This window comes from Pyrus communis, chromosome 2 (genome assembly GCF_041283825.1).
Source record: "Pyrus communis isolate YQ-2024b chromosome 2, ASM4128382v1, whole genome shotgun sequence".
In the NCBI taxonomy this organism is placed as follows: Eukaryota; Viridiplantae; Streptophyta; class Magnoliopsida; order Rosales; family Rosaceae; genus Pyrus; species Pyrus communis.
In genome coordinates this window covers 22,229,774-22,253,246 of record NC_142566.1, presented here as the reverse complement: position 1 = coordinate 22,253,246, position 23,473 = coordinate 22,229,774, and the positions used below count along the sequence as shown (strand labels likewise).

The 23,473-nt window shown below is 36.8% G+C and overlaps 2 protein-coding genes across 10 annotated transcripts; one reads left to right on the top strand and one right to left on the bottom strand.

Annotated features, from left to right (window-relative positions):
* Window positions 1–674: 674 nt before the first annotated feature.
* Window positions 675–8,105, top strand: LOC137747708 (protein MID1-COMPLEMENTING ACTIVITY 1). 8 transcript variants are annotated; one of them, XR_015957469.1, is made up of 11 exons: window positions 675–1,094; window positions 1,188–1,271; window positions 1,463–1,583; window positions 1,671–2,136; window positions 2,998–3,398; window positions 3,684–3,793; window positions 4,530–4,601; window positions 5,501–5,607; window positions 5,833–5,929; window positions 6,233–6,348; window positions 7,587–8,105. XR_015957469.1 is itself a non-coding variant. In XM_088687158.1 (10 exons), the coding sequence occupies exons 4-10, from the start codon at window positions 1,738–1,740 to the stop codon at window positions 6,283–6,285; spliced, it is 1,239 nt and encodes a 412-aa protein (XP_088543284.1). In that variant the 5' UTR covers window positions 675–1,094; window positions 1,188–1,271; window positions 1,463–1,583; window positions 1,671–1,737; the 3' UTR covers window positions 6,286–6,666. The 8 variants fall into 8 exon arrangements, 6 of the variants coding, with proteins under 6 accessions (XP_088543284.1, XP_088543285.1, XP_088543288.1 ...); XR_015957470.1 differs by having other exon boundaries at window positions 874–1,094; window positions 1,481–1,583; XM_088687158.1 differs by lacking the exon at window positions 7,587–8,105 and having other exon boundaries at window positions 6,233–6,666.
* Window positions 8,106–8,378: 273 nt separating this feature from the next.
* On the bottom strand, window positions 8,379–10,939 carry LOC137747709 (oleoyl-acyl carrier protein thioesterase 1, chloroplastic). Of its 2 annotated transcripts, XM_068487869.2 has the most exons (7): window positions 10,241–10,939; window positions 9,847–9,980; window positions 9,652–9,765; window positions 9,336–9,431; window positions 9,145–9,232; window positions 9,002–9,070; window positions 8,379–8,906 (listed from the first exon to the last, which is right to left on the bottom strand). In XM_068487869.2, the coding sequence occupies exons 1-7, from the start codon at window positions 10,601–10,603 to the stop codon at window positions 8,631–8,633; spliced, it is 1,140 nt and encodes a 379-aa protein (XP_068343970.2). In that variant the 5' UTR covers window positions 10,604–10,939; the 3' UTR covers window positions 8,379–8,630. The 2 variants fall into 2 exon arrangements, with proteins under 2 accessions (XP_068343970.2, XP_088543299.1); XM_088687173.1 differs by lacking the exon at window positions 9,002–9,070 and having other exon boundaries at window positions 10,241–10,906.
* Between the last annotated feature and the right edge of the window lie 12,534 nt (window positions 10,940–23,473).

The following is a 23,473-nucleotide window of genomic DNA, read 5'->3' as shown; positions in this document are numbered from 1 at the left end:
GCCCCAAAAAATTAGGGACCCTGTGTTTTCGCACGCCTCGTCCACCTTTAGGGCCGGCCTTGCATAGCCCATGGCCATAAGGTTTTCCATTTTAACCAAAAAGCTAGCCGAATTGGAATTGCGGTCATCACTACTTTAGGTTAATTATCTAAACTACATACTAATAAAACACTCATTGTCAACCAAAATTCTATGAAATTACCACTTTAACCCTTTAACTAAAACTAAACATGAATAAGAAATATTGGCAGAAATGTAATTTCACATAATCAAAATTTTGCTGTTTTTTTTCAAAACCTCACCTACATGTAATTCTAACATATCTCTAATTAAAAACTTAAAAAAAAAAAAGCCTCTCCCCGTTCCCACATTTTCTATCACTCTCTTCCTCTCTACTTCTACTTCAAAAACAAAAATAAAAAAAATTTCATACACACTTTGTGAGTGCCGATATGCTAGTTGTAACTGACGTAATATTATATTTAAAAATTAGCAAGAAAATATGTTTAAGAACTAGAGTGAAATTAACACGAATACCGTGGGTAGCGAACCTCGCCGGTACGCTCAGGCGGAGGTCTTTGACACTTGGCCAGCTTCGTAAAATCGATGGCGGAGTATGGACAAATTCGTCTTTCAACACCAGCACCACTAAATCCTAGGCTGGCGTGGTGTGGTGGGTGCGATTGGGATAGAGAGAGAATGAAGAGATAGAGAGAGAGAGAGAGAGAGAGAGAGAGAGAGAGAGAGATCGGTTTGCTCAAACAATGCACGGACAAAAAACACCGAAGCAGTGAGAGAGAGAGTAGAGAGAGTGAGTGGGAGTTTCCATCAGAGCTCTCTTTCTGTATATCTATTTGTCTCTCTGCTCAAAATCTTCCAAAATCCACACAACCTGAGGAGAGAGGAGAGAGAGAGAGAGAGAGGAGGAAGAAGGAAGAATCAGCTCGTTCTCGCAAAGCAATGCCTGCACTTTTTCTCCTTGTCCCAGATTTTTGACGTTTCTTTTCCGTTTCTTTGCCGTTTCATGCAATAAGTACGCCGACAAAATCCCTCAAAGTTGCTAGAAATTACACCACCAACCTGGTCGCAGAGAGGTGAAACATACGCTCATAGCCTCCTCACTCTCGTTTGCATTTTCAGTTTTCTCACATATCTCTGATTCTGGAACTTTAAAGCTTTTGTTGCAGGTTTGTTTTGTTTGGCAAATTAGAAAAAAGAAAGACGCCGTCGTCTTCCACCGACCGGAAGCTAAAGAACGGCGGCGAAGAACAGTGAGTTGACGGCGATATATTTATATATATATATTTTTCGTTATCTTTTTGTTTTTATTTTTTTATTTGTTTTTGTATATTTTTGGTCGCTTTTGTTTATTTGAGCTTTGAGAAAGCCAGTCAAGAAGCGTAAAGGTGAAAGTTGGAGACTTCGTTATCTGATTTTTTGGTTCTTTTCGGCTGTGGTTGAGATGCACTTTCATTTTTAGCTCTCGAGCTCCGAAACCTGAAGATCTCCAATCGAAATGCGATTTCATTGCTGAAAATCCTGCAAATTTCGCCGAGGTTTTGATTTTTCGGCAATTTTTCAAGGTAATTGCTGCTTTAGAACTTCAATTTTGGTACTTATGTCTTTGATTAGAGTGAAACCGAAGTGATTATATTGAATGCAATCTGTAGCTGTGGGCCTGTGCTAAGTTTACAAAAAGCCGAAAATCCGGAGTTTGCTGCATTGGGAGAGGTGAAAATGGCGTCGTTCGGAGAACTTGCAAATGTGGCTCAGTTGACGGGCGTAGATGCGGTGAGGCTGATCGGAATGATTGTGAAGGCGGCGAGCACAGCGCGAATGCACAAGAAAAATTGCAGGCAATTTGCGCAGCATTTGAAGCTGATCGGGAACTTGTTGGAGCAACTGAAGATCTCGGAGCTTAAGAGGTATCCGGAGACGAGGGAGCCTCTGGAGCAGCTAGAGGAGGCTCTGAGAAGGTCTTACATTTTGGTCAGTAGCTGCCAAGACCGGAGCTACCTGTATTTGCTTGCAATGGGGTGGAACATTGTGTATCAGTTCAGGAAGGCTCAGAACGAAATCGATAGATACTTGAAGCTCGTCCCTCTTATTACTCTTGTGGACAACGCTCGAGTCAGGGTATTGAATTCTTCGGATTATTGTTTGTTCTTTTTTCGTTTTTCATGTTATTGTCATTGGTTCAATAATTATTATTATATTTTTGGTTTCTCCGTTTTCTTTGTGGTCTAATTGATGTGTGTGTGTTGCAAGAAAATTTGCGATCTTCTTTGAAATTGGATAATAGTTTGATTGTCTTTGTTTTGGTGATTACGTGGCATCTAACGTTCGTTAAGTTTCTTCTAGGGTTGTTATGCAAGAAAAGGTTCTGATTGAAGTTTAAACTAGTGTTTTTCGCGTTGATTCTTTGTCGGAAGTTTAATTTACTCAATCCTTAGGTAAGCTATCTGATGTTGAAGTGATAAAGACGGCTCACTTTGAGTAGCTGGGATGTCTACTCTACTTGGTCCTTTAGTTAGATTATCAGAGGTTTAAGTTATGGAGGTGGTTTATTTTGAGTAGGTTAGGTATATCAGCAACTTGATGGAAGAATTTAGCAAATGGAAGTAGTTTGTATGAAGCTTTTTGTTGTTCATGATTTATTTTATTAACTAAAATTTACTTTTGTTTTCCGATGATATATAAAATGACACGGATTGGGCAATGAACCTTGATAGGCAGTTTCTGACATATAGGATTATCTCAACTAGATTTTAAACTAAAGTCTAAGAATTTGTAATTATGAAATACAATTAGCATTATATTTGCTCATTAACAAGCACGTAAACTCCTTTAACTTTGCTTTGCCTCCGGATTAACTGTAATTTACATTTGACCCATTTGAAAGTAGATTAAATTAATTGCCTAAGATTGTATTTAACTATTCCTGCTTTTCTATAACTATTCCTGATTTAAGTTCATTCATTTAACTCTCAACTACAGGAAAGATTGGAATACATTGAAATGGATCAATGTGAATACACATTGGATGATGAGGACAGAAAGGTACAGGACGTGATCCTTAAACCAGATCCCTCAATACATGACACTGTAGTACTGAAGAAAACACTTTCATGTTCCTACCCAAAATTAGCTTTTAACGAGGCACTCCAAAAGGAAAATGAAAAGCTTCAACTTGAACTACAACGGTCGCAAGCTGCTTATGATGTGAGTCAATGTGAAGTAATTCAGCGTTTGCTAGAAGTGACAGAAACTGTCGCTGCAGAGTCTTCCCCCAAAAAAAATATTGAGAAAGTAGACCACAGTCATTCAGATGCCAATAACGAGAAAGAACATTCATCTAAAGAAAGCTATAAAAAAAGTGAATCTCGCAAAACTTCAAGGTTAGTTTTCTGCATTTTTATTGCATCTGTAATTTCTGTCTAGTAACAGTACAGTTCAAATTTCAGTGTTGCAATTAGTAAATGTAAGAATGGATTGGTGATGCATAAGCTAGTTTCAATCTTGGAACTTCTCAATGTTGATTGATCGCCCTCAGTCAGATATGTCTGACGAGCAGAGATAGATATCATTATGCTAGGGATTTGATTTTCCCATTTCTGTATGCACTCACATCGCTGTCTTTCTTGGGGTCTTTGCGTATCTGACGTCATAATTTGTATATGCAGAAACACGTCTTCAGTTTCTTCTAGACATGATTTGTTGTCAACTAGAGGTTCACATCGGCATGAAGAATGGAAAACTGATCTACTTGGATGTTGCTCAGAACCAGCTCTGTGTAAATTCTTTATTCTTTTAGACTATTCATGACTTGAATTTATAATCAAAGTGTTATTGGATTAGGGTGCCTTTAATTCTCCTTTCTTGCTCCACATGCTTCTGTACGCTGCACGATATCTAGCAGTAAGACTTTGCCCTTTTTTTCTTTTCTCGTCGTGTATCTCATACAGTGCGTCGGTTTTTGAACCTTGCCACATGCAATGAAGGCATGGGATAGGTCTAATATTTTTATAATCAAATTATACCATTCAACCCAAACGGGAAGGAAATGTAAAAAAAATAGGGCTTCAACCGTTTTCGTTAAGAATATTTATTATTCTCAGTATTACTACAGTTTTATTAGTATTTCAATTAACTTGACTAAAAATTTGGATTGATCGGAGTTTATTACAAATTGGTCTATTGACTGATCCTGCTGGGTTGAGTTCAATCTTCCAAATCTATTGTCTCTGCTGATGATAACTCCATCTACTCATGCACATGCTATGCATGTTTTTAGATGATTTTTATTTTGGATGTCGTTTTTTTTCATGAGTCTAGGGTGCATCACAAATTAAGTTCTGTGATACGTATGGTATTTCTTTCATATAAATGTTCTGGCATAAGATCAAGGTATGGGTGGTCAAACATTACAGTCATTAGACACAGAAGATGTACATCATCCCATATATCAAATGATTCAAAGGCAAACCATGCTGTGTATGCTAAAGTTTTGCCGATTATTTTCTTTGCAGGTATAAAGACATTCTTCTACCCTTGTGGGACATTTTCAAAAATTGCTTCTGCGGCAACTAACAGGCCTATGTGTGAGTTTTCTCTGGATTATCTAAACCTAGTTCAGTTTTTACATGTTAAACTATTAATATACCTGAAAAGCTTAGGCATGGCTAAACAATGTATATCAACCTTACACACTCCTCACGTGCATCCTCATTATGCATGTGGAGTGGGAGACAGAAAACATAGGTGTGCAGCCTCATTCGGCCTCACTTTCAGCTAAAATGTTACTGAGGAATGGGGGATGAGGGACTTTGAACCCAAAACAGCTTATTTCAAAGCTCTAATGTTAAGTTAGAGAGATTGATAGCCTATTTGATTAGGCTATATCTGAATGCTCTTTGGCATTTGTTTTTAAGTCTTTTGTACTTTCACAGTACGGAGTTTAAGTGACTGATGTCTTTAGCCTTCAGTTTTTATATTCCAGAAAAGCAGCGGATGTTCAATAGGATTGCTGACTTTTACTTTGTGGAAAAAAAACTGGGCGATCGACTTGTGATGCCATCTTTGGTATAGTTTATAATAAATCCCTCTATGGACCCAGAACAAATGCCAATTGTACATTGATGTTGATTTTGTGCTAAAATCTTGATCGTAATGTTGCCTGATTGATGATTCGAACAAGGCCTAAAAGAAAGATTGCATGAATTAGCTGAAGAAATTTTCATTTTCTCATGCTAAGTTGATTTTGAATGTTAAGTTGATTTGATTTAGGGGAGATATCTTTTATGGCTTGTTGAGTACATACATAGATTGTCCCGTTAATCCTAGCTATGCCCCATTTTTTTACATTTTTACTCACTATCTATGGTTAAATAAAGTTGCAACTGGGCGTTTCTGTTTTGGCCGCTGTGATATTGACGTTCTGCACATGCCCTTTCTTGTATTGTTGGAAACTCATACAGAAATTCTTTTCATTGATTATCAGCTTCATCAGAAGCATGTAATGAATTGATGGCTTATTCGCTAGTATTGTCGTGCTGTTGCTATACGAGCTGCATTAGAAGGAAACTTCGCAAGATGTTGAATATCTCGGTAATTCCTTTCCCATTTTCCTCACTTAAGTAAAATCATAGTATCTTCGCAACTGCATGGTTTGATCTTGTAGGTTCTGGGAGGCATATTGAGACATGAAACAAAAAAATATGATCATTTTACTGTGATAGTTATGACTTTGGTTCGATAGCTCCACATTCTAATATGTTATAATCCAACATGAAGAACCAACATTTACCGTGATAAACCTCCATTCTTTGACAGGGGGGCTTTATTGATGACTTCCTTTCTCATTGTATGTGCTGCTGCTGTGCCCTTGTCCAAGAATGGCGAGAAGTTGAAATACGCGGGGTTCATTATGGTAAGTGCCCTCTATGCTTCAAACTTTATATCTTTACTCACCTCTCATCATAATCTTACCGTCTCTAATATCACTCAGTACTACGGTCTGGTGGTATTTCTCTTCACTTGGAAGTGAGAGATCTTAGGTTCGAATCTTGTAGATGGCGAATTCGATACCAAATTAGGCTGCTCATTGTGTGGCTTAGCTGAACTCTCCCGTCCTTAGTGTAAAAATATCAATGTACTAAAAAAAAAAAAATATCAGGCCGGTCGCTACTTCTAAGCCAATATGCAAATTGTTTGATATCAAACCAACTTGCAGGTGCCGAGAAGACAAAAGTAAGCCCCCCAGCCTCACAGTACATGGAAACCTGAATGACAAAGAAAGCACAGCTCCGTGTTTTCGAGATTCATCTCCTTTGAAAGACATACGTAGAGGTAATGGCTAGTTGCCAGGTTACAGGAACCCTCATTAATTTTCCCATATGTAAATTAGCCTTTTTTCTCTATTTTTTTTTTTTTTTTTTTTTTTTTTAAATTTTAGATTCAGCACATTCTGTATCATAGATACCTGGTTCCCTTTTTTTTCTTTTTTCTTTTCCCTTCTTTCATATACAAAGTAGCTTTTTCTATACTTTATTGGGGTTTGATGGGTCCACCACGCATGCGTGTTATTGCATGGGGAAATTTTATTTGAACTAATATAATCTCTGGGGAAATTTTATTTGAACTAATATAATCTCTTTCTACACTTAACTTACGCTCTATACTTATATTACTTTTAATTAAATTATCATTATCTCCTTAAACTTAAATTTATTACCTAAACTACCCTTACAAACTAATTTAATATATAAATTTATCTTTGCACGTCCCTGGCCTTTCACCGGGGGGGGGTTGGTGGTGGGGGGTTGGTTTTTGGTTGGGGGTACGGTTGTGTGTTTCGTAGATCATCAGTCGGTTCCTGGCCATTCACGTCCCTCAGATCAACGATGATCTTAGTCATGCTTTTTGTTCTTCTAATCTGAAGGCGTGGACGCTTTCCTAACATTTATTAAATAATGTAATTTCTTCCGAATGTTTCTTCAGTATGTGTTTAATTAATCCTTTATATGCTAATTTTTCTTAATCTCATATAGATAATTAAAAAAGGTGATTTTTTTTTAATCTTATATATGTTTTTACTAGTAATAATGCTTTGAAAAGGTGCTGATTTTGTTTCTAAATTCTGAAAAAAATTGAAATCAAATGAAAAAAAAACTTGAATAAATTGATCATACTTTAGTTGGAGGATTCAAAACTTCAAAATCATCATCCGTTGGCAAAATAAGCTTGTTTTCTCTGTAAAAGTGTCTTAGGATTTTAGCTAGAATAAACATATAATAAAAATTATGTGATGGTAGGTTTTGATGTCATGTTTGGATTTGATTATTGGTTGTGGGTTTATTAATAAATTCTAGTTTTATTATTAATTTTATCTTATACTTGATGGTAATTATACCATAAGATAAAAAAAAACAATTCACAATTAAAATTTAAGTTGGATGTAGAAAAAGTTACACGGTCCAAATAAAATTTCCTTGTTGTACGTGGGTTGCTTAAAGGTCGGTCTGTCTTACTGTTAACTTTAAAGCAGCATGTCCTTTTTTCCCAAAACGTCAAGTGTACATTTGCAGGTTGTTAGTGGAGCCAAGCACACTACAACAACTCCACCAATTTCATTTTCATCGGAAAATATATTGCGGGTGTGTGCGGAGAGGTTAGTTGCATTATTTGGTGCTATTTTCGGTGGCACACAAGAAGGCTTCCGTGGGTTTGTACTGTTGGTTCGAAATTAGGTTGATCTAAGTTCATTGATAAGCTTTAATGGCCATGGATTTTCATGGTTTCGTGACGATAAGGGTTTCTGAATCTGAAGCAGCATTTAAGTTTGAAGGTTGATGGTTTTGGAATTGACACAACTTTAACTATATTGAGAAGAGGAGTAGCATTTTAGGGCACTTGGAATTTCAATTCCTCCTAAGCATTTGGAATTTGTCTTTGGGAATGGACTTTCCATCAATTTCCTAGAGACTGGGACCATTGGGTGCTCGTAAGATCTTACTATTTTCATGTTTGGATTGCGTAGCGTTAGAAATTTGTCATAAATGACCATTTTTCAAATCTCAATTGTGTCTTCCGTATTTCATTTTTGACTCGTTTTGTGTCAATCTTTGATTGTTTTTCAAATCTCAATTGTGTCTTCCGTATTTCATTTTTGACTCGTTTTGTGTCAATCTTTGATTGTTATGTCGTCGGTTTTTGATTTTGGATCAGTTCAACAATTGAGTTAGCATGGGTTAAGCCCAAAGGGCAATGAAGAAGATGCAATCGAAAGAGTGCAAAATGACTTTTTTAAAGTCGTAATACCATCTTTACCTATCGAACTCGTTATTCACTGAAGTTATTGGCCAAATACGACTAACAAATCAAAGGAAACCAGAATGGTAACATAAGTGTTACATTTTGCAACTAAAATCCAAACCTTACATTTCCACTCTAACATGACAGAAACAATTTGGAAGAAGGGGAGGACTAAATAATAAAAAAACTGAGATAAGAAAATATGGCAGATGACATCAACTAGGAAACAACCTTCGCATACAGGGGACAAAAACAAAGGGAAACAGAAACAAAAATCAACCCTAAAACCGGCGAAACCAAGAGAGAAGATCATTTCCTCATCTTGCAGGTTTTTCTCTCCAGATGGTTCGTCCTCGGTTTATTTCTGAACCATCGCCTGCTGATCTTAGTAGATGCAGATACTGACGGTAGTCCTTATCATCTTCTGTTGCAGGAAGGGATCCGTTTGTTCCGTTACCTGAAAGAGCTGGAGCATCGTCGAAGGGTTCAACGCTAGTAAGGGAATCGACTATGTCATCCCGTTGACACTCCCGCCTGTAATCTAAGGTGATTGCTTCCAGTTCATGGCTATCGATGAGTTCTTGAGGCATGCTCTGTAAAAGAAAGATAACATCTCCTATGTGACCAAAGATAACTTGAGGCCATAGAACCCACGAAACAAAATTATAAATTAAACATATACACCAACCTCAAGAACCCATCCGATGTAAGCAACATTATTAACATGTTGATTCATGTCAAGATCAGCTCTCCTCGGCTGCGAAATTAAAGCATACTGAGAATACTTGAAATAATATCGAGAACTTAAAAAGGATTTGAAGAAACACTAACCACAACTCCCAGTCTGGAATACTGTGCAGGATCTTCCAGTTTGGGAATTTTCCTCAAGCTATTATTGTTAGGTTCTGGAAACGCTAATCTATCGATTTCAAGACAAGAAACCAATCAAAAGATTATCCAAGAGGGCTAACCTTATCACATATATACGATGAAGTCATCCAAATAGAAAAAAGGGCCTTTACCTCAGCTCTCGCGGAGCAAAAACTAAGTGCTCTTCCCTAACATCGTCGCTGACTTTCTGAAGTCGCCTAGTGTCTTGGTTCATCATCACCCACTTGCTGAAACCATGCATCACACATAGACAAGTTTTAAATTGTATCTCAGAATTGCAGAAAACATTCAACAACTTCTTCAAAAGCGATCTTCAATGCAATAACATGTTTCTCCAACGTAAATTTCAATGTCGTGTGAAAAAAGATTAGTATATTCCATACTTATACCATGTTTTCATAGGCGTCTTAAAAGCTCAGAATATCAAAACTCAGAAATAATACACACCTTGTCGCTCTTCCAATGACTTCACCGGTGGCATAGTCCTTGAGTATCCAATCACGTCTAGTGCCAATTCTCCCTTCCCCTTGGCACCATGTTTCTATTTCAACAACATCACTCCTGTACCACAAACCCACAGTTTAAGTTTCGCTTTCGAGATTAGAAATCAAAATCCGAACAGTAATATAAGAGAACACCCACCAAGCTGGATATTTGTAGATTTCAATATGCATGCGAGCAGTAACCCATATGAGATGCATTTCCCTCATGGTGGTGGTGGTCGCAAATCCATCGGTCGAAAAGCCAACATATTGAGCATGGTTGCATCCTACCTCCTGCATCACAAATGTTCACATAAAAACGAAAATCATCAGAAGAAGACCAATTGTTTCCCAAATGAAAAAACTCGATTAGTCGATCCATAACGATCATAGAAGGGCTAATTGCCCCAAACAAATTCCAATCAACCAAATCGATACATTTCTACAAACCACAAAAATCGAATCCAAAAGAATGAACATTGCCCACAAAAATTCAAATCAAACCCAACAAACACACATTGAATCGAAACTAAAAATTTCAACTTTCAACTCACCTGGATGAAATTAGCAATCGTCTCGACAGTGGCAGTCTTGTTAATCCCGACCTCATAGGACCTCACTATAAAGCACTCCTTGTACGATTTCCCGTCACCCGCCATGCTCCCCTTCCTCAGCCGGTTTGCCAGGGTGACCGACCCGGATTTCGTCTCGACCCGTCCCACCACGCTTCCGGCCCCCCGGTCCGATACGACGGCGAGAACCGGTGTTTTGGAAGGGGACGCAGCGCAGGGGGCAAGAAAGGCGCCGTCTTTCCGGCGGGGGAAAATTGGGTTGGGCTTGGGCGGGCCCAGGAAGCGGCATTGGACCGCCACGCAGTGAATTTGGTCCACTCCATTGTACGCCGAGAGCTTCAACATTTTCTCTCACTTTCCTCACCCTCTCTCTCTGATTTTAAGGAAAAGATCTAAACTGAAGGAACAGATTGTGTGGCCGATGGGGCCAAGGAGGAGGAGCCCCGGGGACGGGAAACGCCACCGGGTCTGGCGGAATTTACTGGATTGCCACTGGATTCGGTGACGGTGATAACGATGGTGTGGAAACGACGACCTTTTGAAAACTCCAGCAGGGTTAGAGAGAGAGAGAGAGAGAGAGAGAGAGAGAGAGAGAGAGTTTATGGTTTCTGGTTGTAGTCAGAGATTTTTTTATTTCGCACGTGAAGTGAAGGGGGTGAGAGCTACGTCACCCTTTTTATAGTAATACGAACTTGAGAAATTATGGGGCTTGATTTATGGGACTTGACGCCAATTATATTTTTTTAATAACGAGATTTTTTATGATAAGCATTGTTTCTAAAATATAAGCTGACAAAGAATTTATAGAGAATTATTATATTGAAAAAATTTCGTTAGCATTTCTCTTGTTACTAAATGTCCAAAAATAAAGCACAAAAAAGAGTAATTGAAAATTGAAAAATCATCGAAAAGAGACATAAAAGTCATCTTTTAGTCTCCACCGATTTACAAAGGAATCTATTAAAACTACAATTCACTTCATAAGACTCGACTCACTAACGTTGTTTATTAAGTAATTGTAAATATCTGTCAAAAGATTCGCTAAGTAATTTACTTGTCCATTAATATGAGGGCAGGGACTCATATCTAGGCTATATAAGATATCGAGAATCCGAATAATAAGAGATCTTCAACATTTTATTCCTTTTTTTTGTTTTCCAATATTGAGACCAAATCCAAGTCTTATAAGAAACATCGATTTTAACTAAATTAATGGAGGTACATAATCAAGCCAGAATGTTGTTGTGTGGTTTGGTTTGGTAGGATTTGGCCTTAAACCTAAATATAATGCTAGGAAGATTAAATTTTTAAACTAAATTGCAAACTAAATGATGTATCACTTATAAAAAATAAACACGTTAATTAACACTTAAGTAATAATTCAATCATTAACATCCACATCAGTTGGTAGTAGGGATGGACAACGGTTATGGTAGGCGGGTAACCGCGGTTATTTACCAATAACCGTTTAAGCTTTTACCCACATAACCGTTTACCCGTTGGGTATTTACATAAACGGGTATACTCATACCCATATCCATACCCGTTTATAAACGATTAACCCTACACATAACTGCATACCCATTTACCCATAACCGCGTACCCGTTTACTTTTTTTTTTTTACCTGTCTACCTATTTTTTTAACAACTTGAAAATTAAAAAGAAATTTGTCATAATTTTCTTTTTTCTAACTATTAAATACCGTTATAAGTACATTTAACATGTATTTTTATATTAATGGCAATATTATTTATGAATATAAGCGATGTCTTCCAATTATCTGACGGTCAATCTATTACAAGAATCATGCATGGTTGTAGATTAATTAATATTCTTGTATAAATACATACATACATACATATATATATATATATATATATAAGTACGCATCAGTCTGCTAAAAGGCTAATTTGATAAATATTTGGACTTTTATTTAGAAACATATGTTCATCGATCCAAGCCATTTAATCGATTTCTAATTTTGGGGTCAAATATTTATTGAAAACTCAAGGCCAATTAAACACACACACACACACACACACAATCTAATAATAACATGTTTTTAAATGCTCAAGGTAATCATTATCTTGAATTGATCAAAGCTCCAAAAGACTCCAAAACAAAACAGTCGAACGCTAATGCTTTAACACATTCAATTACATATATTAAACATTAGCCCATTCTATCAACTATATTTTTCTCTCAAGTGAAGCATATATATATATATATATATATATATTATGGCCCTTTGTAACCAAATATATATCGGGATACTAAACCTAGTTAGAAACTAATTTTATTTTATTTTATTTTTACATATATTAAAATAAACGGTTAAATGAGTACCTGTTTATAACCGCAGGTAATACCCATAACCGCTCATTTAAATTTCACTTGTAAACGGTTATACCCATAACCAATGGGTATTTGCCCATCCCTAGTGAGGATCCTCCTGACCAAACCCATCGGGCAGTTGAAATTTTGTCCAACGGCTACAATTATTATAACTTTTAGAGAGACTCCCTGTTTGTAGCCGTTAGATAAAATTTCAACGGCCCGATGAGCTTGGTTAGGAGGATCCTCACCCTTTGCTCAGGAGATGATCCTGATCCGCATGTTTTGATATGGATCTAATGTATTGCACAATCATAGGTAGGGTCTAATAAGTAGAGCAATTAAAGTGTCCATAATTTGAAAACAAAATTGCACTGACTATCGTTAAATGTTTTATCTTGACTCTTCCAGAATTAACATAGAACTTTAAGTTACATATCAAATCTCATCATTTCATAAAAAAAAAACACTCTCATATTTTTTAGTGTAAAATATATCGTTGTATTAAAAAAAAAAAAGTTACTCATCAAATCTTGTTGTTTTATCAAAAACTCTATCCGACTCCTGTTTTGAATTTTCCTCGCGATTCCTACAGATTAGTATCCAAATTTGAATTTGAATTCGCATGAAGCTATGAGAACTACAAGTAATTTTACATGTTTTCGTTGAGTCGTTTACAATAGTAAGCTTCATTTTTACTGGTATTTGTTACATGATTCTAGTCTACATGATTCGTGAGCATTATACATTGATTATCTTATGTAAGTAATTGCTCAAGAGGCTTTTGACATTGTGTTTGGACCCAAATCAAGGCCGTTGAGTATGCATAGTTTTTAACCGTCGGATGAAAAAGTAGAGATAATTTTTGTTATTGTTTGAGGATAATATTATGATTTTTATCATAATAATTATCTTTGAATATAAATTATTTGCGTTTTTTTTAAACCATGCGAATTATATCCCAAACAAGCAGTGCAATTTGAATTGATTTGGGATGTCCGATGGCACTTGGAAGCTAAAAATGAATTTGAAATTCATTTGATCAGGATGCATGCATGCATGCATGGGATAAATGTGAAATTGTGAGATAGTGATGTGATGTGATTAGGATGGTTATATCTAGATAAAAAAAAAAAAAAAAAAAAAAAAGGGGAGTAGGTTTCTGCCTATGGACATGATGGAAAAGCTAATTATTAGAAGATAATGATGTGGTAATTTCTTGACCATTGATCACATAACGATGGGATAAAGTCATCACTATTTCGTCAGATTTGGTGTATTTAAATATTGAAGATTTGTGGCATAAGAAGACTCAGGGATTGCTTCAGCTTGGTAGTCGTGATACATCAGAAGTCTTAAGCGATTATTTTCTAGTAGCCGTGACGCATCAGGAGACTCAGTGATTTATGGCTTTGCCAAGCAAAGTACATCAGCCCTATAAATACAGGTGCAATGTCAATGGGAAAAGGACATTCAATTCAACATACAATTTCCCTGCGCAAAACCTCTCAAACACCTTGAGATTTTTCTTTTTCTTTTCCCGCCGACACACCTTCAGTTTGGATAAACAGCACTGTGAAGGCAACCGGCGGACACCTTTAGTTTGGATAAACAACATTGTTGCCGTAAAATCAACCGACCGAGGAGCACATTCAGTTTGGATAAACAGCACTGTGTTAAGGCCGACTGGTTACCTATTCAAGTCTCGGCCGAAAAGGGTTTTCGAATCCTTATTGGCAGGGGCCATCTTATTAGCCTTCGCGGCGAAATAAGGTGTTACGAGTTACAACATTCGACATGTTGAGTGCCGAGTGATTTTATGATTGGATACTCACAAGTGAGTTTCAGAGTTTGGCATTCTGACGGTCGAACCACGTTTACCACCAAGACATACATCACCTTTGAATACTTGTGTCCGTACAGTCTGGTGTCGATTCGACGTGCTTATACTCTCACAAATATAATCACTGTGACCGAATCTGGCACCGACGATTTGTGAACTTCGCAGAACTAGCAACCTTGTCTTCAGGCTCTAGAACCCAAAGACCGAGAGTGTTCATTTCTCGGTCGCAGTCGCAAGATAAAGAAGTCAGCAACGCGCTCAACGCGACAACAACAAATTTTACTCCTCGGTCGAGCTCGGCTGATGAGTTGGCACGCCCCGCATTCAACCGAATGACTTAGTTAGCTTATTAGTTATTCAGCCTGCGCGCCGCGTAGGCTTTGTAATTTTTAGGGTCAACATTTTGGCACGCCCGGTGGGACCTAGTGCTAAAACTACGAAGTTCATATGATATATCAAGATTCCAATTCGGCTCCACGTAGCCGATTGCACGAGCTCCTAGAGGAATTGAAAAAATACAATGAGGAACGAAAAAGATCTTTGGAAGTGGAAAAAATTCTTTGTGGCCATACAGAGATGCAAAAGTCATTCGCTTACATGTTGAGAATAAAAGCTCCTGCTACCCTGTAAGAGCAATGGGTAAATGAAGACAAGGCTCGATTTAATACCTGGCTAGATGGAAAATATTTTCCTTACGTTTTCGACTACAAATCGATTCCATTTGAGGAATGGTTGGTTGAAAAGACTGGGGGACAATTTTCCGCCTCGGCCGTAATCAGACATTGGCCTAAGAAAATTGTTAATTTGGCCGAAGAACAAAGGCCACCTATTTTTTCGGTCGAGACTGAAAATATGGTCGGCCAAGAAGAAAAACCTAGGCCACCTATTTTTTTGGTCGAGACTGAAAATGTGGTAGGCCTAGAAGAAAATGTTCAAGTTTCTGAGCCAAAAATTGACTCAAAAAATGATTCATCAGAGGAGTGTTACAATGACAAACAAAACCAATACACGACTTCAGATCATAAAACCACATCAATTGATATGGTAATTGGAGACATGGTTTTAGACGACAAAACTACGCCAATCGATATGATTGTTGGTGATAAAGCCGATATGGAGAAATCTCGTTCGGCTAAGTTGTTCGAGGTGAAAGCCGAAATTGGCGAAGTAATTATGCTTGGGGGGCATAATAATTGTTCAACACATTCGGCGGCCGAAAATGAAAAATATTACATCAAGTAAAAAATATTTGGAGAAAATTCTTTATCCGGCTTAGTGCAAAATCAATTTGAGAATTTTGATATTAAAAGATCTCAACTAGGAATAAAGCATTGTTGGCCCTCTCCTGTTTATGGTTCGACCACCTTTTTGTCTATTTGCTGAATTATTTTCTTAACCATTCGGCCTCTCGGCCGGTACTTAAGAAAATAGGGGGCAACAAGCATTGAGCCCTTGTACAAAAAAAAAAAAAAAAGGGAAGGAAGAAAGATTGGCCGAATAAAGTCCACAGATTTGGACCACTTTTTTTTCTATTTGCTGAATTATTTTCTTAACCATTCGGCCTCTCAGCTGATACTTAAGAAAATAGGGGGCAATGAGCATTGAGCCCTTGTACAAAAAAAAAAAGGAAGGAAGAAAGATTGGCCGAATAAAGTCCGCAGATTTGATAGTAGCTTTGGAGTCCATACCTTTGAAATATTGATTTGGATGCCTCATGCTTTGGATGGAGTTGACTGTTCAGAGGTTGGTTTTCCAAAGATTGGTGTGTGTGTGTGTGTGTGTAGGCAGGCCGAGCTCGGCCGACGTCTGATTATCATGCCAAGCCAATATAATATATGATGCCTTGGCTTAGTTTATAATATCTGAAAGGTAGGCTACTTTCTGGTGGCCATTCGACGCCATGCTGCATCCTTTCTTGGAGGAGGTAAGCAGAGAGATTTGATGTGACTTATTCGGCCTACATGTCGAACCGATGCACAACACTCATTCGGCCAGTGCTTGTGAAATAAAGAATGATGATGACAATGATTTAAGTGGGGAATATGTATATAAAAACGCATACATAAATAGGTGGTAGGCCAGCCTATGGACATGAGGCGTGAGGAATCATGATTTGCTACCAGGCTAGTGAGGTGTATTCAGCCAGTTATTGATGTGACTTCGACTAGTTGTGGAGACACTTCAAGCAGTTTGTTTTGTTGGTTCTCGGCGGTTATAGCTTAGTTTTGATGATGCTGAAATAAAATAATGCATGTGAGATAAAAGGCATTCGGCTGGCAATTACGCATGGCCATAAAGCATGCCACTTCGGCAAATCATTTCGACTGACGCTGAATCATGTTCGACGACCTTGACATTGTTTCACCCATGCTAGCTTGGTGGGATGTTTGGTCAAAAACATGGTTTATCCAAATTCCATCAATAGCATTAAATATTGATTTTGGTCTGAAGTCTTCGACCAAAGGTTTTCCACCATAGATTTTGATTCATGGGAGATCAAGTATGCTTTTGCCGAATCATTGTGTATTCGGTGGAGTTATTTGGCAGCTGCATAAGTTCAAATACAAGCATAAATTTCCTTAACCATTCGGCTTACGAGCCGAAGTTTAAGCTTTTGCCGAATCAGTATGTATTCGGTGGAGTTATTTGGCAGCTGCATAAGTTCAAATACAAGCATAAATTTCCTTAACCATTCGGCTTACGAGCCGAAGTTTAAGGAAACTGAGGGGCAATGTTTGGACCCAAATCCAGGCCATTGAGTATGCATAGTCTTCAATCGTCGGATGAAAAAGTGGAGATAATTTTTGTTATTGTTTGAGGATAATATTATGATTTTTATCATAATAATTATCTCTGAATATAAATTATCTACATTTTGTTAAACCATGCAAATTATATCCCAAACAAGCAGTGCAGTTTGAATTGATTTGGGATGTCTGATGGCACTTGGAAGCTAAAAATGAATTTGAAATTCATTTGATCAGGATGCATGCATGCATGGGATAAAGGTGAAATTGTGAGATGGTGATGTGATGTGATTAGGATGATTATATCTAGATTAAAAAAAAAAAAGGGAGTAGGCTTCAGCCTATGGACATGATGAAAAAGCTAATTATCAGAAGATAATGATGTGGTAATTTCTTGACCATTGATTACATAATGATGGGATAAAGTCATCACTATTTCGTCAGATTTGGTGTATTTAAATATTGAAGATTTGTGGCATAAGAAGACTCAGGGATTGCTTCAGCTTGGTAGTCGTGATACATCAGAAGTCTTAAGAGATTATTTTCTAGTAGCCGTGACACATCAGGAGACTCAGTGATTTACGGCTTGGCCAAGCAAAGTACATCAGCCCTATAAATATAGGTGCAATGTCAATAGGAAAAGGACCTTCAATTCAACATACAATTGTCCTGCGTAAAACCTCTCAAACACCTTGAGATTTTTCTTTTTCTTTTCCCGCCGACACACCTTTAGTTTGGATAAACAGCACTGTGGAGGCAACCGGCGGACACCTTCAGTTTGGATAAACAGCACTGCATCGAGGCCGACTGGTTACCTATCCAAGTCTCAGCTGAGAAGGGTTTTCGAATCCTTATTGGCAGATGTCATCTTATTAGCATTCGCGGCGAAATAAGATGTTACGAGTTACGACATTCGGCGTGTTGAGCGCTGAGTGATTTTATGATTGGATACTCACAAGTGAGTTTCAGAGTTCGGCATTCTGACGGCCGAACCACGTTTACCATCAAGACATACATCACCTTTGAATACTTGTGTCCGTACAATCTGGTGTCGATTCGACGTGCTTATACTCTCACAAATATAATCGCTGTGACCGAATCTGGCACCGACGATTTGTGAACTTCGCAGAACTAGCAGTCTTGTCTTCAGGCTCTAGAACCCAAAGACCGAGAGTGTTCCTTCCTCGATCGCAGTCGCAAGATAAAGAAGTCAGCAACGCGCTTAACGCGACAACAACGAATTTTACTCCTCGGTCGACGAGTTGGCACCCCCCGCATTCAACCGAAGGACTTAGTTAGCTTATTAGTTATTCGGCTTGTGCGCCGTGTAGGCTTTGTAATTTTTAAGGTCAACACATTGATTATGTTAGCTTCGGGGTCTTTTAACATTACCAAGATGAAGGACTACATCTTACTGTTAGAATCATGTAAAATTACTTATTCCACCATGATAGGTAGTTACAATATGATAGGTAGTTTAGCTTGTACAAGTACTTATATGGCAGGTAGTTCAGACTGTAAAAGTACTTATATAATAGGTAGTTTAAATTATAAAAGATCAATTGAAATCTAAGTTTATGCCGACTAATATTATAATATAATAGGTAGTTTAGCTTGTACAAGTACTTATATAACATGTAGTTTAGACTGTAAAAGTACTTATTTGATAGATAGTTTAGATTGTAAAAGATCAGCTGAAATAGGGGTTTATGCCGACTAATAGGGTACATGAGTTGAAAATAATAATAATAATAATAATATAACTAATAGCGAGGCTCCCCAAGAGATTTATAGGTGTCCGAAATTTTGGAAATATCCTAAATTAATTTTAGGAAATATGTGGTGCAAATATAATGATTCTAACTTTGACTTATTGAACACAATTTTTTGTCAAAATTTTTTTTTGAAATTTTTAGCTTTAAGAAATATTTTGCGCTGGAGTTAAGGAAAATATTGTAAAACTTTTGGATGTGATCCTACCGATTATTAGGTCCTGAACTATTTTTTTAATTGATTCTTAAAGTGAGAAAATAGAAAAATATCTTTAAATTTGGGTTTTAAATCATTGATTACAAGTGTTTAAAAATGAATTATAATATATTTTGCACGAAAAAAATATATTTTGAAAAACCTGAATATGATAGTTTGTTGTTATGGTAAGAGAAATAAAAGAAACATTAACAAAATAAAAAATAAAAAATAAAAATAACAAACTTAAAAAAAAAAATGAAAAGAGAGGATCGGTATTCAGATAGCGACTTATTTCCCCAATAGTCGCTATCTTTTTAGCGATTATTCTCAAGGAGAGTAGCTAGCAAACTACCGATCGTATCGTTTTCTACTTTTTTTTCTTTTTTTTCTTTTTCCATTGAATAGCTATAGTAGAGTAAAATAGTAATCACCATGCAAAGTATAAACCTAACAACAAAAAATGATGACACATGGAGTCCTATTCATGGACCTAAATAAAAAAAATAACTAAAAAGTGGACTAATCTAATTGTTAGGCCATAAAATTGGGAAAGGGATCCTTTACGGATATCTTCCACTAAATCCACCCAATCACCTAATTCTAACCCTTGAAATTTAGTCCAACGGCTAAAGTTATTATAACTTTTAAAGGGGCCCCCTATTTGTAGCCATTGGATCAAATTTCAAAGGCCTGGATTGATTGATTGGGTGGATTTGGTGGAAGGGATCCGAAGAGGATCTCTTTCCATAAAATTGGACATATTTCAAGTTAGTTTATTTACACATAACAAATTTGTAAGGAGGAAGTTAATTTAAACCACATATTAATGAAACTCTTTTTGTCAATTATAAGAAGGTGAAAAAATATTTTTGTCTTCTATCACAAAATAAAATTATGGACAATAAAGTAATTTTCACAAACTAAATATTACAGTTGTTTTTAAAAGCATCATCTACATGTAATCCTAATAAATCACCTACAAGAACTCCGAATTTTTACGCGTGTATTGTTTTATGAAACTTTGAATTTCTATGGCACTTATTTTCAAAACTTCAAGTTCAAGTTTAAGTACGAACTCTATGTTCATGATACCTACAAACAAACACAATATACATATGTAGTGAATGAGGATAGCTTTAGGACCTATGTGTGAAAAGAATGAGTGACGACTGAAAATATGGGGCTGTCGTGGCTTGCAGGCCTAAAAAAGTGGTTGTTGGGTTGCTGACCAACAAAGGAGAAGTAAATGGTTTAACTGATTATATACCCAATTATTGGGCTAAGGAGGAAAAGTGAAAAACAAGGCCTAACCCATGGGCTTGTTATTTCATGCGAGCCAAAAATAAAACAAGGCCCAAAAGAAAAAAAAAACAAGTGGGACGGTTTGGTGCATATGCCCAGTTGGGTTGCGAGTCGACTTCAGGTAGCCCAGGTCTGTAAGAAAGGTGATGCAAAACGGCTTTGTTTTGGACCGTATAGTTTTGAAGCAGGAACGACTTGGTGGCTCGGGAAACACGGCTTCAAGCTGCGGCTCCCATGCGTGTAGGGTTTGAAAAATCCCTTTTTTTTGCTTCTCTTATTCACGCATATTCAATTCATCACAATTATAACAACAATAAATTTAAGCTGAATCTATAATTTGAAAAAAAAAAAAAAAAAAAAAAAAACGTAAAATTAGAGTTCATGCTTTATGGTGAATGTTTCGTGTAATCATTGCTGAAAAAATATCGAAATTAAAACCATGTTTTATAGATTACTGGGATTGCTTGATGAATATTGTGAATGACTTTGTAGTAAACAAGCATTCAGTTCCTTAGCTCAGTGTCAGGAGCATGTTTAACAATGCGCTGTGGCCTAAATTTAACTGAAGGAGAGAGAAGGGTGCAGCTGCATAAAGAGAAAAGATAGGCTTGGGAATTACTGTGATGATATTTCTCTGTACCTTGTGCCTTTTTTAAGAAAAATAATGGGGTTACTTGCCCTACAAGTAATACAAAGTTGTGCCATTTTGTTTTTTGTAATTAATTCTTGAATTGTTTCTCACTAACATTAGTAGTTGTTGAGACTATAAATACTCAAATAATGATTTCTGTTGTGAAATTGGTGTGAATGCCCACATAAAGAAAACAACCACATATGGGTGGAAAGTGTAAGAATAGAAGTCAAAATTATATTGCTTAAATAGTAGAAGTTTGGTTTTTATTGTTTTGGTGTGTAAGTCTTTTACGTGCATTAAAAGAGACGTATGCTTGTATCGTATGGGTAGTACAAAAATATGAAAAACGGAAAGTAATAATCATGTTTTCCTCATTTGTCACTCTCTACGTTTATTTCTCTTATCTGATAGTAGTGAAGAAAATAAACAGATAATATATGGCTCCCGTTTCACTTCAATCTCTAACAACTCTGATAATATATATAGGTACGCATCATCCGATAATAACATGTTTCTAAATGTTCAAGGTAATCATTATCTTGAATTGGTCAAAGCTCCAAAAGACTCCAAAACAAAACTATCGAATACTCTAATGCTTTAGTACATTCAATCACATATATTAAATATTAATCAATTCTATCAATTATATTTTTCTCTCAAGTGAGGCATTAAAAAAAAAAAAAAAAAAATATATATATATATATATATATATATATATATATATTATATGGCCCTTTATAACCAATTATATCTCGGGATACTAAATCTAATTAGAAACTAATTTTTTTTTTACATATATTAAAATAAACGGTTAAATGAGTACCCGTTTATAACTACGGGTAATACCTATAACCGCTCATTTAAATTTCATGGGTATATGGTTATACCTATAACCGTTTATTTATCTAAACGGTTACTCATAACCGTAACCGTCAAATTTAAATGGACGGATAACCGCAGTTATCCATAACCAATGGGTATTTGCCCATCCCTAGTTGGTAGCCTTATACTAGTACTCTACTACACCGTGTAGTACTTTGATAGTTGTACCGCGGCGTATGAATACTGGAATCTCTGCAACTGAGTGTTGTTTATCAGTTCCTGAAAATCTCCGTTTTTCATCATCAAGATGTTGGTTCATTAAATTAGGTAACATCTTGGAGCTCCAATGTCAGTCAGCTTTCATGTAAGGAGTTATTTCATGAAGATGAAAACATTTCTTGCATTCTTGTCCGTGCAAAGTTGACACAAATTTTGGGTAATAATCTTTGAGATGAGTCCGAACGAATCTTGATGTGATTTATTTCAATTCGGTTGGACTTGATATGTGATTTCTTTGAATTCGTAGCTGCTTTCTAGTCTACAAGTGAAGTGACTGTTGGGCATCGTATTTTGAGGCGCTTAGGACATTCAGAACATCTATTGCTCGTTGTAGATGGCAAGCGACGGTACTTTGGCTTGTAATGTTCCACATGTCGGTCATCACGCCTTGATTTTAGTGTCCATTTGGATATCCGAGACGAGATGTGTTGACTGCAGCGATAAATCCGTGGAATGTAAGTCATTGTCCTACTGTAGGAAGTGTTAATGAATTGAGTCGAGCAGAATAGAATAACTAGGTGTTCAAGTTGGGCTGAGATAACTTAAAAAGTGTGTAATCAACCAGAGGAGGATTTTGGATTATTACACCAAGGGGTCATAGTCTAAAGTCTAAACTCTAAAGTGTTGAAAATTTTTAGATGAAAAGTGAAATAATAGTATTTTCATCTATAAAGCATGGTAATACTAATAAACAAGAAGCAACAACTGTCCATCTTGTTCAGTCAAGTATGCAGAATACTTACACTGACTGCATTATTACTTGAACTTGAACGAACCGGACCGGAATACTTGAACAATTTGATTTAGTTCAACTTGAATTAGTCGTGTTTGCCGGAAAGGGATCCTCTTCGGATCCCTTCCACCAAGTTCACCAAGTCCACTCATCTGAGCCATTGAAATTTGATTCAACGGTTAAAGTTATTATAACTTTTAAAAGGATCCCCTGTTTGTAGCCGTTGGATCAAATGGCCCGGATAAGTGGACTTGGTGGATACTTGGTGGAAGGGATCCTTAAGGATCCCTTTCCGTGTTTGCCTTTGGAATGTGGGATTTTTGTATACGTGTTTAGTTTGGTATTTTTGTTTTTGAACAAACAATATTATCTACGCAGAGAAGGGAGTGAGTTAAGTCTCATTATGGTTTAGCAATAATGTGTTTAAGTTTGTCTTTGGTGAAAATCGAACCTAAAACCTCTCACTTACAAGTGAAGAAAAATATTATTAGACCGTAATACAAAGTTCTGGGAGTCAAAGGATCACGATTCAGACGACCAAGGGGCATA

Excerpts from the sequence above, each read along its gene's own strand:
- LOC137747708 (XM_088687158.1), top strand. The coding sequence starts at position 1,738 with ATGGCGTCGTTCGGAGAACTTGCAAATGTGGCTCAGTTGACGGGCGTA. Across the intron at positions 2,137-2,997 it reads TGGACAACGCTCGAGTCAGG|GAAAGATTGGAATACATTGA; the intron begins GTATTGAATTCT and ends TCTCAACTACAG. Across the intron at positions 5,930-6,232 it reads AATACGCGGGGTTCATTATG|GTGCCGAGAAGACAAAAGTA; the intron begins GTAAGTGCCCTC and ends ACCAACTTGCAG.
- LOC137747709 (XM_068487869.2), bottom strand. The coding sequence starts at position 10,603 with ATGTTGAAGCTCTCGGCGTACAATGGAGTGGACCAAATTCACTGCGTG. Across the intron at positions 9,233-9,335 it reads TTTGCTCCGCGAGAGCTGAG|ATTAGCGTTTCCAGAACCTA; the intron begins GTAAAGGCCCTT and ends TGAAATCGATAG. Across the intron at positions 9,071-9,144 it reads ATTCCAGACTGGGAGTTGTG|CCGAGGAGAGCTGATCTTGA; the intron begins GTTAGTGTTTCT and ends TTAATTTCGCAG.